At 36.2% G+C, this 17,133-nt stretch overlaps 1 protein-coding gene across 1 annotated transcript in view; it reads right to left on the bottom strand.

Moving 5' to 3' along the window:
• ANKAR (ankyrin and armadillo repeat containing) overlaps nt 1-17,133 on the bottom strand; it is a gene marked incomplete at both ends in the record, with an annotated part of 44,635 nt that overhangs the window by 5,909 nt on the left and 21,593 nt on the right. The window contains 10 exons of the mRNA XM_084259344.1: nt 1,254-1,371; nt 2,031-2,189; nt 4,075-4,197; nt 5,876-5,982; nt 10,206-10,367; nt 10,455-10,608; nt 10,758-10,996; nt 12,094-12,262; nt 14,223-14,464; nt 16,597-16,701. Of these exons, the coding sequence (XP_084115470.1) occupies nt 1,254-1,371; nt 2,031-2,189; nt 4,075-4,197; nt 5,876-5,982; nt 10,206-10,367; nt 10,455-10,608; nt 10,758-10,996; nt 12,094-12,262; nt 14,223-14,464; nt 16,597-16,701 (1,578 nt within the window). The remainder of the gene's footprint in view (nt 1-1,253; nt 1,372-2,030; nt 2,190-4,074; nt 4,198-5,875; nt 5,983-10,205; nt 10,368-10,454; nt 10,609-10,757; nt 10,997-12,093; nt 12,263-14,222; nt 14,465-16,596; nt 16,702-17,133) is intronic.

Below are 17,133 nucleotides of genomic sequence, written 5' to 3'. Positions count from 1 at the left end.
AGATGATTTAATATATTTTGAGATGATATTTTTTAAATAATTATGAACATAATGATTGAACTACTGTAAGAAAATGTAATATGTTCTTTTTGCAATTCAAATGGACTTGAGTTAAAAAGAGCTTAATGGCGCTTTAAAATCAATATATTGGGCTTCCCCGGTGGCGCAGTGGTTGAGCGCTGGGTTGCGAAGCTGCCCGCGGCCTCTGCTGTGCCGGTTCTATCCCCGGCTGCTCCCCGGCCACCGGAGGGGGGTCCCGCATGGCGCGCAGACCTCTCCTGCCGCCTGCTGCTCCCCTCAGCAGTGTACTTCGGTCCTTCTGCCTGCTCTGCTCCCCGCTCTGGCTCTGGTGAATTCTCTCACCCTCCCGTGCTTCTGACTGTACCCAGTGCATGTATAAACGAACAAACAAACAAACAAATAAATAAATAAAACATGCCTCTATTTAAAAAAAAAAAATCAATATATTGCTTTTGAAATGTAAAATCTTTGAATTTCTTGCCATAAAGAAATTGCTTGAAGATTGAAATAAGAAAGTGATTCAGTAATGGATAAATGTGCAGCAACCAACTTAAGACTATTCCATTCTAATCCATCTTTTATTTTTAGAATTCTCATGTGATATTTTTTCACAATAATGTTCCTGTGTTAGAATAAGTGAAACATAGTTTAAAGTATAAATGTATTTTGACATTTGTGGATGGTTATTTTATTGTAATATTAACCATGTTTTTCTACCCCTCCTATTTTTTCCCAGCCTCCTTTATATGCCTAGATGACTTTTGTATTTATTGTCTCAGGGTGAAGAGGGCTGGGTTGTATGGCTTAGAGCAAAAATTGTCTAAAGATATCTTTCAGGCCTATATTTCTAGAAGTCTTAGTTTATAGAATTATGTTAAGGAGAATGGAGAAAGTTGAGTGCCTTTCAGATGGGGAGTAAGGAGCTTTGAGTACAGGATGGCTATACAGTTCACACTGGAAAACCACATGTCCTGGAAAGTATAATTAGGAGTTAGAAAAAGTAATTAGGAAAACAAAATGACCATGTTGAGAGTTATTGTTTCCTATTCAGTGTGTAGACTAGACTTCCATGGTTTCATATATGCTTATTCTGGACTTCTACGTAGACTTAGATGAGTTTATTCTTCAAACTATGTGAGAGTATCAGGCTTGTTTTCTTATTGCTCAGATTACAAAAAAGCTTGTTTTCTATTTGTTTATGTGAATACAATTAGCTTCTAGTTATATCTTACCTGTCAAGATAAGAGTACTGGAATCAAGTGAATACAGGCTATCAACCAAAATAGTAACTCCTCTTGCAGTCAAAATAATATGGTCAACATCAATAATGACTTTAGCTAATATAATAATCTGGGGGGGGGAAAGCACAGAATCATTGAGCACTTTGGACACAGCTTCTCTAAGTTTTTATGTTGTTCTAGTACATCTCAGGAAGGTAAGAGGGGTATTTGATCTGATTCAATAGAAATCAAGCAAGCAGGAGAGAAAAGGAGAGTTAAGTTAATCACTGCAGCTAATTACTGCAGTGACAACAGTTAAGACAATTCTTTCTACAATGTTTTCCACTTCTGTATGGGCTCACTGAAAATACTTCTATAGGTCAGAGGATGGAATAACAAGAGAGAAAAGACAAAGAACTCAGATACATACAGCTGTCACCACTGGAATAATGAATGGGATCACCTGTAAAAATTTGCAGTTAGAAAACTCACCTTGGACACTAACATGTTCCTATGCCTATTTCCTTGTAATATGGGGATGACGAAAATACTATTACCTGTCTATCAACCTTATAGAATTGTTATAAACAGCAGATGAAGTATAAAAGCAAAAGCACGTTGTAACTTGTAAAATTCTATATAAATGAAGATCCTCATAGACAATGGAATTTTATGAGGTGCAAGGGACTGATATGAAAACATTTTTCCAGACTCCAACATTTTTCTAATTTTCACATTTTCACAGAAAAAATACTTACTGATTTGAAATTTCAACCTCCAGTTTTATACCTGAAATGCTGCCATTGCCTTCTCAGTTTCAACTGTGGATTCAAGAAAAGGCTCAAAAATTGATATGGTCATCATTCCCCTTTCCAGTATTAAGTATTGTTGAAAGCAATTATTGAAGGCAAAGAGGGTTAATGCATAGCATGCTCTTAAACAAATATCCTAGAAATAAGAGAAAGGCATTATCTTAAATGTACTTCATTTATCAGATGGGGAGTAAGAACTAGAACAATTTTTGTCTATTCTTGGATCAGCTAGTGAATTTCTGCAAGAAATTTTTTTAAGCAAAGAGGAAAGAAACTTTTGAACCTTACAGTTAAATACCAATTAATACATGTACAAAAGAAGAAAGGGGGGATCTTAATCGCCATTAATCAAATGTCACCATAATCATTGCTGCATCAATGGATGTTACAATTGGTGAGCAAAAGTATGCTGCAAAATGGTATTTACAGTGGAGAAATATGGCAGATACCACTTTAATCAAGTTCTCAAAGTTAACACTGTCAGTTATGAAATATAGTATCATATTTCCCTGAAATGATACTGTGAAGTTGAGGCAAAAAGATCAAATCATGTGTTTCTCCAAAATGGATAACCTCAATTTAATCATGAGCAAAAATCAGATAACTCTGATTTTAGTAACATCCCACAAAAGTAATTTGCTAGGATTCATCAAAAATGTCAAAATCATGAAAGATAAAGCATTGGGTTTCACAGATTGAAGAAGACTAGAGAGATAAGAAAACAACCAGGTGTGATGTGGGATCCTGGATTGGATTTGGAAACAAAAAGGCATTTGTGGGCCTCCACAGTGGTGCACCGGGCTGAGCACTGCACATGTGAAGCTGTCTGCAGCCTCTGCAGCGCGGGTTTGATCCCTGGCAGGCCAGGGAGAAACCCACATGATGCGGTAGACCTCTCCTGTCTCGCCTGCTGCTCCCCTCAGCAGTGTCTTAAATCCACCTGCGTGTTCTCCCTGCTCTGTCTCTGGTGAATTCTTTCACCCTCCCACACCTCTGACCTGTACCCCAGTTCTTGTATCAATAAATAAATCTTTAAAATAAAAAAAGGCATTTGAGAGAAAATTGGCAAAACTTCAATAAGGTCTTACATATTAGTTAACAGTATTGTATCCGTTTTCTGGTTGCCATCCAGGAAAGCTGAGTGTGGGCTATACCAGAACGCTATTGTTTTTGCAAATTTTTAGAAAAATCTAAATTTGAAATTTGAGATTTTTAAAAAATTGATTTGGTGGTGGGTGCCTACAGTAACTACACCTGAAAGAGGGTGGGGAGGGGGAGACGTATACTTCCCAAATACCAACAACAATGTAAGCTTACGTTACCTCAATAAAAGAAAATTAACTCCCCATTACTTATCTCTGGGAAAAAGCTTTTCCTTTATTATAAATAGTTGGAAATATTTTTCTAACTTATTATGTAAGAAGCAGATGTTGAAGGTTGAAAGTCATAAAATTTAGGTTGAACATTTGATGCATTCTGGACAGAAGAGATTTGTGTCTTGACTCTTCACCAAGTGTTAAAATTGCTATTTTTAAAAACTTAAATGTGACAAATATGAACAATATGAAGCAATATTATTTCATCATTTCAAACTAAATACCTACCAAAGAGAGTTTATATTTCTGAAATAATAAATTTAATTTTGTCATGTAAATTACTTGATGATAATTTGAGTATGTGGCCTAACAACCATCCTCTTCTAAATGAACACTAAAAAAACATTTTGTAAAGTTAATTACCTTTTCTTTCTTTCTTTTTTTAAAGATTTATTTATTTATTTATACAAGCACTGGGTACAGTCAGAAGCGCGGGAGGGTGAGAGAATTCACCAGAGCGGGGAACAGAATAGGCAGAGTGATGAAATACACTGCTGAGGGGAGCAGAGGGCAAGGAAGGAGAGGTCTGTTGCACCATGTGGGACCCTCGCCGGTGGCTGGGGATCGAACCAGTGCTGCAGAGGCTGCAGATAGCTTCGCAGCCCAGAGCTCAAACGCTGTGCTACCAGGGGAGGCCCTAATTACCTTTTCTGGTGAGTGAAGAAGATAAAGGACGTCACCATACTCAAATCCTTCACGTTTTCGTAATTCATTCTGTAACTGATCATTCCTTAGGACAATGCATGCCAAAGAAAATGCCACTTCAACCTAAAAGGTGGTTTCCAGAAATTATTTTTCACTGACAGTCTATCAAATGGAATATTTCATTATACAGCATTTATAAGGGACTTACTAATTCAAAGATACTATAAAATGCATTGATTCCAATTCTCTAGTATTAAGAGGGTAGCATTTACATCTGGAGGAATGTCCCTTATAATTTATAACAGATGGGAAAATATCTTTCCTCTATGTACAGGTGCAACCACAAAGCTACAGTCAAGGGCATGGGGGGCTGTCAGCCATGGCCAGCAGAACATAAAAGAGGTGTTATCTTAAGTGCATATATCCCTTCCACGCATAATTTTTTGAATTTTATTTTCTTGGCATGGGTTAAAAACCTGTTTTGAACTGCTTGTTAGCTACAAAGCATTGAGGCTTTAATGGAACACCTATCAACTTAAGCAAAGCATTGCGGAGTAGTACTGAGCAATAGTTTGTCTCCTCTGGTTCTGGAGACACTTAATTCACATTATAAAGCCCTTTAGAAAAACGTAAATATTCCTTATCTATTACTGGGATTTAATAGGTTAAAATTTTAAGTACTATACTATGTAATTCTATGATCTTTTGAACATTATGAATTTGAAAAGCACAATTATTGCACAAATATTTTGTTTACTATAGAATCTCATTTGAGTGTTTTGAAATGTGTTGGAATGTATTTTCTATTTTACAAAGTTAAAGAACTCACTGAGTATGTATACTGAAATATACTGATGGATGGATCCAATTAAGTACTATTTTTTACAACAAAATGCACATTTTAGAATAAAAATGTATTTCATGTGGCATTTCCACATAGTTTGTACATATCATTGAAGTAAAAAAAAAGTATATGCTACTTCTTTTGTTTTCCTAATTAACTCCCTAATAAAATAATCTCTTTTGTAGCCAGAAAAAACACATAATTTATAACTTTTCTGGTAATAAATTCTTCCTCAAAAAATGCTACATATACTTGCATATTTTCCTCTCATGTTGTTTCTATTTCATTTCCAACAGAGCCCAAGCCAAATTTTGAAGAGAAAATATATTTTTGTTGTTAGAACTTCCTGCTTACCCAACTGTAGACATCCTGAATTTCTAAAAATTTGTTAAAAGTATTTGAATAGAGGTAACTGTCATTTTATTGGAGGCGTTTTACTGGAAGTAGTGGAAAAGTGAACAACTCCTTAATAACTCAGTAGTTCTTTGTAATGTCAGCCTTTGAGGAAACTATTGTTATCAGCCAGTACAGCCTGCTTAGTGGAAAGTAGGGATGTTTTGATGATAGCACTGAAAGGATTCACTTATATTTGAGTAATTTGATTTGTAAATGATACATTTCTATTATCCTTATCCAGCTTTAGCAACCAATATCTGAAAGGAAAAACATTCTGTGAATGATCAAATATCTGAGGAAAAAAACTTTCATGAGTAAGGACATGACTCATGATGTTTGAAGAAGTCATATTTAAATATCACTTCTATATTACTATCTTTGCAGCAACTCTTTTGTTTACAACAGAATGGAGTTTAAAAGGTTAATATTGTCCAAAAATTAACAATGTAAGAAAAAAGCACTACATTAAATTTTTTAAAGGTTAATATCTTTATAATACCTGTGAACTTACATAAGATACAAGTTATTTTTGTTTTAAGAAAAATCTTAAAATCTTTATACCTTAATAGCTGGAGAAGGGTGAGTTCTCAGAATCTGAATAAGTACTGGCAAGGCATTTTCATCTACAACATATTGTTGACTAATGGGATTGCTTGTATGGGCGACACCTGTAAGAATCTCCATGTCAGTAAGATTTTTTTTCCATATAGAAACGGTGAAGTGAAATATAACTTGATATTAGAGTGTGGATGGTTTTCTAAAAGTAACAGAATAAAGCAGTAAGAAGTGCTAGACTGTTGCTTTTTGGCAACAGGCTTGCTGCCAGAACACAGGTGTGAGAGCCATAGCTAAACTAAGCCAAAGTGGGAAAGGTAGAGACTATGGAATATTGTCATCACTGGATACATCTGTTCAGGCAAGTCTGCCACTCTACTGCTCATCTGATCTACAAAAGAACCATAAAAATTGAAGAAAGAGGCTGCTGAGATCAGAAAGCCTCCATCAAGTAGGTGTGGGTCTTGGATAAACTGAAAGCGAACATGACCCTGACAGTGAACCCAGGGCAGTTCAAGACCAGTATTATGTGACCATCATGATGATCTAGGACACAGTGACTGTTGAAACATGGGTACAGGCACATCTCAGACTGGCTGTGCTGTTCTGATTGTTGCTGCTGGTGTTGGTGAATCTGAAGCCACTATCACCAAGAATAAACATGTCTCTGACATACACACTGGGTGAAACAACTAATTGTTGGTGTTTACAAAATGGATTCCACCGAACCACCCTATAGTCAGAAGAGACACAAGGAAGTAACTAAAGATGTCAGCACCCCCATTAAGAAAACTAGCTGCAACCCTGACACAGTAGCATTTGTGCCAGTTTCTGATTGGAATGGTGACAACATGCTGGAGCTGAACGCTAACATACCTTGGTTCAGCGGATGGAAAGTCACTCATAAAGATGACAATGCCAGTGGAACAACGCAGCCTGAATGTATGGATTGCATTGTACCACCAACTGGTCCATCTGACAAGCCAAGGCACCTGCCCCTCTGAGAATTCTACAAAATTGGTAGTATTGGGACTGTTCTGCAGACCCAGTTGAGAGTGGGGTTCTGAACCCTAGCATGATAGTCACCAGTCAATGTCACAACTGAAGCAAAGGCTGTTGAAATTCACCATGAAGCTTTGAGTGAAATTCTTCTTGCGGACAGTGTAGGCTTCAATATCAGCAACGTGCTTATGGCAGTGTGGCTGGTGATAGCAAAAAATGACCCACCAATGAAGCTGTCTTCACAGGCTCAGGTTATTATTCTAACCACCCAGGCAAATCAGTGCTGGATACAGCCCTGTGCTGGATTCTCAAATAGTTCACATTACTTGTAAGTTTGCTGTGCTAAAAGAGAAGATTGATCATTGTTTGGGCAGAAAGTGGGGAGATGGTCCCAAATTCTTGAAATCTGTGGCATTGCCATCATTGATATGGTTCCAGGAACCATCGTGAACTTCTCTCACTATCCTCTTCTGGGCCATTTTGCTGTGATACGAGTCAGTTATTCTGGGCATCATCAAAATGTAAGAAATAGGCAACTGGAGGTGACCAGATCTGCTCAGAAAGCTCAGAGGGATAAATAAATATCCCCAACACCTGCCACCCCAGTCTTAATCAGTGTTGATAAAAGTATCTCAGAACTGTTTGTCTTACTTGTTCATTTAAGTTTAATAGTAAGACTGTTTAATGATAACAATGCATCGTAAAAACCTTCAGGAAGAAAGGAGAATGTTTCGTGAACCACTGGGTTTTTTCTGTGTGTGTGTGTATGTGTGTGTATGTGGCAGTTTTAATTCATCAGTTTTTAAAATCAGCACTTTTTTAATAGAAACAATTTGACCAAATACATGTCACAGAATTTTGAGACTCACTAAAACAATAGTACTACTGAGGTAAATGATTTCAGTAAGAGTTTCTCTTATTTCTCATTTTCCATCAGGTTAATTTTTTCGGGGTGGGATTTCTGGGGTTTTTATCTTAAGGGGGAGAATCATCTATATAGAGCTAAAATTTATGGGAGGGCTTCTTTTGGTGACAACACTTCATGTTAGGACAAATGAGTAGAGTAACTTTGTTTATATGAAAGCTTTCTTTATATGTAAGTCCAAATTCTTAACATTGAAGTCCATGTGTTTCTTACATTTTTGTAAGTTACATCAATATTGAGTATTAAATTTGTTAGTATAAGATCCAGTTTTAGTTTCCTAGTTATTAGAATGAATGTGCACCATCATGTTACTAACAATGAAATAGATTAAAGAACCTAAGGTGAGACCTAAATAGTATTGAGCACTGCCCTACTAGAGTTAATTGTGTCCATGTTATAGGAAAAATAATAGAAGTTTTTTCTTAAAAAAAAAAAGCTAGATTAGCAAGGAATAATAATAGCTATCATTTGTTGAAGAATTTTTTGTGTTAGGTACATAAATATGTAAGTGCTATTGTTTTCCATTAAAATTTTTGTTTTTATAAAAATCTGTAGAGTAAGTTACCTGACTAAAATTTCCGGTTTCCTTAACTCTACATAGGAAAATGATAAGCGTACTCTCTCCTTTCATAACATACTACTGATACTTTAAATTTTAGGCCGAATTTAATAGAGAAACATAAGTAATCTCTTTCTACAAGACAATTATAATTCCATTATTTTGCCAATAAACAGCACAGTACATATGAGTTTATATTCTTAAATATAAATACAAGATTGTCCTCTCAAGAACAAGGAAGAGAAACCACTTACTATGATCTGGGGAAGTTTGAGGGAATTGTGGAAATAGAAGGAGCAAAGAAAACTTTAGTTCCTTTGGGGCCTCCCCAGTGGCGCAGCGGTTGAGCGCTGGGTTGCGAAGCTGCCCGCGGCCTCTGCGGCGCCGGTTCGATCCCCGGCTGCTCCCCGGCCACCAGAGGAGGGTCCCACATGGCGCGCAGACCTCTCCTGCCGCCCTCTGCTCCCCTCAGCAGTGTACTTCGGTCCTTCTGCCTGCTCTGCTCCCCACTCTGGCTCTGGTGAATTCTCTCACCCTCCCGCGCTTCTGACTGTACCCAGTGCATGTATAAACAAACAAAAAAACAAACAAACAAAAAAACAAAAAAACCAAATAAATAAATAAAAAATATTCAACAATGAAATTTAAAAAAAAAAAAAGAAAGAAAACTTTAGTTCCTTTGACCCTTGTCTCCCACTAGCCACCTGGCAACAAACTTAAACACTTATTACATGAATATTCTTTATTGGATGCCTAATGTACCAGCACTGAAGTATAAAATAGGGCTAAAAGGAGGTATTTGAGCAGAACTCCCACTGCCCACCTGTGACTATGCAGGTGCCTTTCTTTACCAGTTCTCTCCTCTCTGCAAGGCAGCAGCCTCCCTGCCTGCCTGTGACCTGTAACAGGCCAGGACTTCTCTTCACTGACCTCCCTCAGTAGAGGCAGCTCTCCTCAACTATGCAGGTCTCTCTCAACAAACCTGTCCCTTTCCCTAATAAACCTGTTCTTTAGACAGATAGATAGATAGATAGATAGATAGATAGATAGATAGATAGATAGATAGATAGATATAAAGAAGTATTTGAATCTTTGCTTTTGAGGAGTTTATATTTTATAGGGAAGCAACTTTTTAAATCATGACTGCAGTATTGTGCAAGTAGACCTTTAATAGAGGCACAGAAATGTAAAATTGAAGCACATAAAAAGATTTATTCCAGAGTAGGTAAAAAAGAGGTTGGTAGGGAGATTTTAAAGTGTGAAGAAGCTAGAGGTAGGTCTTAAATTGATATTGCAATGAAAACATACACACAGATCTATGGAACAGAACTGAGGTCCCAGAAATAAAACCACATATGTATGGACAACTAATTTATGACAAACAAAACAAGAACACAAATTTTGATTTTTAATACCTCAGTAGTCAATTACAGACTCTTCACACTTTTCAGATATCCCAAAATATCAATTCCTTTTCAATGAAAGGAACAAATGAACCTACCGGCCACTTCATAAACAAAGAATCATTATGGAAAGAGATTGGAATTAAAAAATGTGTCCCAGCATGGGAGACTCTTCTGTATCTTCAAAAATGTATAGTTCTTGATTCAGAAGAAGAAATATCTTTCTCTTAAAAATAAGGTTCTCTGTCCTCATTTCCCTTTCTAACCAGAGTTCAAGAGCAAGACCAATCTAAAACTCTTAATGACACTACTTTATCTTTGGAGACAGAAAAAATTCTAATAGGCTTTTATAGATTAAAAATGTTTTAGAGTTCTAATAGTGGGATAGAAAGGAAAAAGGTAAGTCTTTTATCTTACTGATATTTTGAAAATTGACAATGTACTAACCAATACAAATGGATCCCACTGCTCTGATGACACTCAGAAGAGTGCCTTCTGCAATTTTACTAATCCTTAGTAAGCGAACCAATGGTGCGATTCCATTCCCTTCACATATTTGATTTTGATGCATCCTGCTGTCCTTACTTAGAGCTATGACTGCTTCACCTCCTGGGAAAGAAAAGCAAGAAACACGTCTGACATTCAAAAGACTTGCCTTGCTCTATATTCTTCAGACATGTGTAGAAAATAACTTACCAACGTACTGCATTTTAGCTGATGGTGACAAAAGCATATTTATTATAAAGTTGTATCCAATCTGTTCTGCCATATGCTTTTGTTGTTTCAGTGTTTGTCCTGCCAAGGCCCAAAGTGCTACAGCTCCTTGTTCCTTAACATCTATTTGAAATGCCTATTAAAAAAATATTCCACTCATGATAATTGGACTGTAAGAATGTATGTTTTATAAAATGTTTATTGCAGAATTGGTTTCAGTTTTCTTTTCACTTAGCAAAATGCAATATTGAATATTTTTGTCTAAGAAAAATGAGAGTTTCCTACCTTCAGGAGTTTTAAGAGATACTTAGTTAGTGATTTTTCCAGAAATGCTTTTTGTATATTAGGGTTTTTATTTGCCAGTGATTCCACAGCCATTGCACCCTTCAATTGGACACTAAGCTTCCCCTTGAAAAGAGCCACCAGAGGAGGGATGGCTCCTTCCATTGCCATAGCATCCTGAACTTCCCTGTTGTGACGTGCAACCTCGGCAATTGTAGCAGAAGATACAGCTTTCAGTACATCTTCAAATGAATTCAAGAACCAATTAGAGAAATCTTTTGAAAATTAAGAATATCAAAATTCAGCATATCATTAACTTCCCATATTGCGAAATCATGCTTTTGAGAATAAATTTCTTTAAAAAACCCAGCAGTTTAAATTTAAGTGTTCCAGATATTTAGATTATATTGTCAAGACCCATTCTAAAATAACTACTCATCTAAGATAAATCCTAATTAGATAGAATGAGTCCAAACCTGTGTTTCTTCACTTAATATAACTGATTGCTTTAAAATAATAGGGAGGGGAGCAGCAGGCGCGGCAGGAGAGGTCTGTCGCGCTGTGTGGGACCCTCGCCGGTGGCAGGGCATCAAACTGGCACTGCAGAGGCTGCGGGGCAGCTTCGCAGCCCAGCGCTCAATAGCTAAGCTTTGAAAACAACCCAAATGTCCAAAAATAGATGACTGGATCAAGAAGATGTGGTACATATATACCATGGAAAATTACTCAGCATTCAAAAAAGATAAACACATGCAATTTTCAGCAACATGGATGGAGCTGGAAGGGATCATGCCAGTGAAATAAGCCAGAAAGAAAAAGAAAAATAACGGATGGTCTCACTCATAACAGGAATCCAGAAAACTTAAATAAGGGACCAGGAAAATGAAAAACTATAAGAAAGAAAATATAAAAATCCACAAACAACTATGAACCGGAGACACTCTATGGGGGGTGGGAAGCGAGGAAAGGAGGGATTGGGGTCAAAATAAGGGGGTTGTAATTGTATGGGGAATATAAAAATAAAATTTAAATAAAATAATAGGGAGGGCCTCCCTGGTGGTGCAGGGGGTTAAGGTGCAGCACAATGAAGTTATCCACAGCCACTGCAGCACGAGTTCCATCCCACATGGTGCAGCAGACCTCTCTTGGCTCACCCGATGCTCCCTTTAGCAGTATAGTTCAGTCAATTTGCCTGTTCTGTTACCCACTCTGTCTCTGGTGAATCCTCTTACTGCCCACACCTCTGGCCTTTACCCCAGTTCTTGTATGCATAAATAAATAAATCTTTAAAAACAAACAAAAAACAAATAAATAAAATAATAGAGAGATAGAGGCTCACCTGAATCAGAACTCAGAAAAGTTATAAGATATTGGATGCCTTTATGGTCTCTCATTGCTCTTTGATTGCTTTCATTTCCCATACATAACACCCGTATACAGCTCATCACGTTTACTAGCACATCTTCTATGTCTACCTTCAAGAGATTTATCAGAGCTGGGATTCCATTCTGAAAATAAAAAATGTAATTATAATGAAGTTTCTTTAAGATACATGCAATCTTTATTTAAGAATACATGTCTATCATCCTTCTTGTTATAAGTATCACTTAATTCGAAGACAACGATTGCCTCTAAAGAAATGTGTCTACTGATACAGTAGTTAATATAACTTTTGAGCATATCTTATATAACATTAAGGTGAAAATTGAGAAATATATTTTAAAATAATTTCCTTTATAATAAAATAATTTGAGACTGCAAGATAACTATAATATTTGATAAATATCTAAAAAGCAAAACAACTAGAGGTTATATGACTACAGGATCCATTTAAATATATTTGCCATTGTAGATATTGCACTAGTAATTGGTAATTATATTTGCGCAATACAAAACATTATTCTTAGACTGAAAATACATTTCTTCCTACTAACATGAATAATGCAAGAATATTAAGAAAGATAAACAGAAACTATCACCTCCAACTAGAATAAAAATTCCATGAAGGCTGGGATTTTGTCTGTGTCACTCAATGATACAACCCCAGCATCAAGAATAGAATCTGCCATATAAAAAAGCTCTTAGTTTTCAATCAGTAATTGTGTGAATGAACTGAAAAAATACTACAGAAAATATATTTCAAGGTCTGAATGAATTCAAGAAAATATTTCAAAAATAAAAGAGAGGAATGTACGTGCTGAAAAGGTACAGCTTCAAGTCCTAGGAAAAATAGGTAACTAACATTGATATATAAGTCTTAGATTTTAAAGATAAAGAAAAAAAAGCATTGATAATACCAAAGTTTAAAAATCACAAATAATAGAATTAAGATGTAACATGTCACAACAATAAATGTAAATGAGCTATAATAAAGAAAACAGTGCACAACAAAGCCAAACCTAAATATATTGCATACACAGAACACATTTATATAACTCTGGGTAATTATGAGAACACTGGAGATTACAAAGTCTGAGTGATTAAGACCAATGAGCAACTAATTCTGGGGGTTCTGCACTTCTCGGATATGTTCCAAATGATGGATAACCAACCAACAAAAGATAAAATGACTCATAAAACTTTAAAAAGATGGGAAACCAAATTAAACATGAGACTACAACAAAACAGAGACCACAATTTCAGATAAGATAGAATTCAGATCAGAAGTATGACATTAGCCAAAAAGGGTACATTTTATAATGCTAAATCTTATTATATCTATTAGATATATCGCTATTAGATATATTACAACATTAGCAAAAATAACATGGTGAATTTTACTTGAGGAAATACAGCATGGCAAGGAATGCTTGGTGTTCAAAAATTTTTTTCATCTATTTCTTTCTGCTGCACAATTAGATTACACTGATAGCCAGAATGGGAGTGTTTGCTGTAATAAATAGCTTCTCATAAACAGCAAGCAACTGCACCCCCTAGAGTTAAGTAAACACTTAGCCTGCCTTCCATATTATCCCCGGATATAGTTTTGCCAGATAGTTTACTTGAGAAACAATCTTCCTTGGGCCTTTTTCATTCTCACCTATATAGTGGGTGTTATTAAGACTGAAACAGCTCTTTTACTAGGGCCACAGCCCAGGATTTTCATGTAGCGAGCAAGCTTGAATGGAATGGTAGCATCTCCCTCTAGACAAAGAGCAGGCTTGCTTACTTGTTGCTATCAAAAGGCCACTGGCCACTCTGTTGCCCTGTGGGACTTGGGGATAGGAGAGTCATAGAACTCTGCTGTGCTAGTTCTGAAACTGTCCTGCTCTTACTGTTTTCTTCTGGCACCCCTGAGATTGTGGCAGCCTTGCTCTTGCCATCCTCATTGTTAGTGGAGTTCTTCAATCTTAGAATTTTGTCACTGAATAATAACCTTGGTATGTATCTTTCCAGCTTCCATATGAGGGATTATTTTCAGTGAAAATGATGTTTTTTTTTAAATAATGTTTTATGACCAAAACTTACATATTTGGCAATAACATCCTTGTTTTCATGTTGAGCAATATCATAAAGGATGATAGCACAGCGAGAGTGTAGTTCAGGCTCATTAGAAACCAGCAGGTTGATGAGAGCTGGAATGCCTCCTGCCTCTACTATAGCATGCACTATCTTCTTATGGGTTGAGATATTACTCAATAACCCAACTGTTTTGCACTGTAAATTTATTTTGGAACTTTTTAATAGATTGATTAAGGCAGGAATGGTACCTGCAATCAAGAGATGAAGGAAAAACATGAATTATTTGTAACCATTTGTAGTCAACTTATCATGATAGGATTAAAAGTGTTCATGGGTTTTGCCATATAATTCTATAAAAACATTTATAAACTACAGTGCACGAATACACTTTTCTGTCTTGTCTATAATGTGGGAAGGTCTTACTGTTCATATATTTGATTTTGATTTTCATGGCACACAATCTTACAATTCCTATTGGTAACCCTAAGCCAATGAATTTTGGCTTACGTTTTTCGAAACAATGAATTTTGGCATAAGATATTTGATAAATAATGTCTTTAAGCCACCACATGGTAGAGTTCAGTTTTGGTTATTGCATCAAATTTTTGTAATTACTTGAGGATTTTATTATATTTTACCCATTAGTTATGTAATTAGCTGAAAAAAAATAAAGTGCCAAATCTAGTAGAAAAAAGCAACATTAGCCTCATTAATTATGACTGGTTCGAAGATGCACACCATTGGGCATGATAAAAATCTCAACAGTTAAACCTGAAAGAAAAAAACACATTATAGAGTACACATGAAATGCTGGGAAATATTATGCATATGATCAGGGCATTATTTAAGCAAAATTATTTATCTACCTGAAATGAAACCTCCCTCATTTGTTTATGGTTTACTATTTGCACACAGATCTTTTGGTGAGTCTAGGAACATACTGGGAGGCTACCGATAATAAATTTTTCATTTGTTCATTCAATCAACAAATATTATGGAGCATCTTATGTGCATTCACATTACAGTTATGGCCACTATATCAGACAATTTCCATCCTTTCCTAAAATTATACTGGACAGTGTTATTTTCAGAATAACTCTTATTAAGATAGGAATCATTTTTAAAATTTTGTTTTTCTCTCTCCAAACAACATTCTTTTTTTTTTTTAATAGAGGCATGCTTTATTTATTTATTTATTTGTTTGTTTGTTTGTTTGTTTTGTTTATACATGCACTGGGTACAGTCAGAAGCGCGGGAGGGTGAGAGAATTCACCAGAGCCAGAGCAGGGTGCAGAGCAGGCTGAAGGACCGAAGTACACTGCTGAGGGGAGCAGCGGGCGGCAGGAGAGGCCCGCGCGCCATGTGGGACCCTCCTCCAGTGGCCGGGGAGCAGCCGGGGATCGAACCGGCGCCGCAGAGGCTGCGGGCAGCTTCGCAACCCAGCGCTCAACCGCTGCGCCACCGGGGAGGCCCCAAACAACATTCTTTTAATTTCCAATTCCCTTTTCCAATCATGGCCAGCCTCACTTTGAAACTGAGACTTGTTTTTGGTGAAAAACCTTCCTTTCTCTTCTCTGCAATCAACTTTCTGCTACCAGTAATATTCCAGATGATACCTGCCTCATCAACTTAGGGCCTGAAGCAAATATAATCACACATTAAGCAAAGCCCCACTTGATTTACAAAGCTCACTGAACAACAGTTTGAGAAACGAGGGTGTTGGCCACTCAGATATGTGGGGAAGAACATTTCAGGGAGAGGGAAGAGCCAGGGCAAAGAGCATTCTCATATGCTCAAAAGAATAGCATGGCCAGAATCTATAGGTATTTGGAATTTTTTTAAAAATAAAAGCTCTACTTTCTAGTATGTTCTTCCATATATTTAAATGAAATGGCTTGTAACTTTTGCCCAATGATTGTAATTTAATTATTTTTCTACATGGCAGCTTAGGAATCATTTTATTACTGAGGAATTTAAGTTTAGGGAAGGTAAACAATTAGCCTAAATTCTAAATGCAGAGCAGTTTACAAATCCAGCCTGACACCATTACACCTATTTTTAACCATTAAATTGTGAAATAAATAATAGGGTTAATTTCTAAGTGAAAGAAAATGAGGTTGCATGGTTAAGTAATTTAAGATCAGTGTGAAGCTGGCAAACTTCTGGAGAAATGGAATTTATATAGTTTTTTTGCTCCTGTGCAGCTTCCACATGGAAAATAGATTATCAGGTAAAGGAAGAGAACTTAGAATAAAGAAAAACAGATTTAAATCAAGTAAAACATTTCCTCCACAATTAAAAATACATTTTAAAGTAATTGACTAAATATAATATACATAAAACAATATATGCAAAAGATAGATTAAAACATTTATATCACCTGCATCCAAAATGTATTTCCAGTATCTATTATTTGCTAAGCAAATTACTTCTAAGGACATGACGGCCATCATCCTTCGCTTGTAGCTTTCACACTGCAACATTTCTGGTAAGCATTCAATAGAAAAACATGTCATAATTTCACAAAAGGGAATGGAATGGTTGGTTCTTCACCGACCAAGTGGATTCAAGGATTGAAATCACTCTCAACTACATTCATTAAATTTCACCCTGTGCATGGCCTTCTGTGAGGACTGAACAGATTGTATAAACACATGATGGGTGAGGTTTATAATCTATTGATACATAGTATCTTTGATCTGAATGACCTGAATTAGTTGCCATATGGTCACATTTTAAATTCATTTTTGGAAATGTACACCCCTCCTCTTATCTGAAATCAGCTGTTTGTTAAAAATTGTTTAGGTTCTCAAGGATTGTATAGCAAACTACAATAGTGTCAATAAAAAGGTCATATCCATTAAATCATGTATGAGCCTTTATACATTTCCAAGGCATGAAGAAATACTTAAAAAAA

The sequence above is a fragment of the Talpa europaea genome, assembly GCF_964194135.1.
Source record: "Talpa europaea genome assembly, chromosome: 1".
NCBI classification, from domain to species: domain Eukaryota; kingdom Metazoa; phylum Chordata; class Mammalia; order Eulipotyphla; family Talpidae; genus Talpa; species Talpa europaea.
This window is presented reverse-complemented; position numbering and strand designations above follow the sequence as displayed.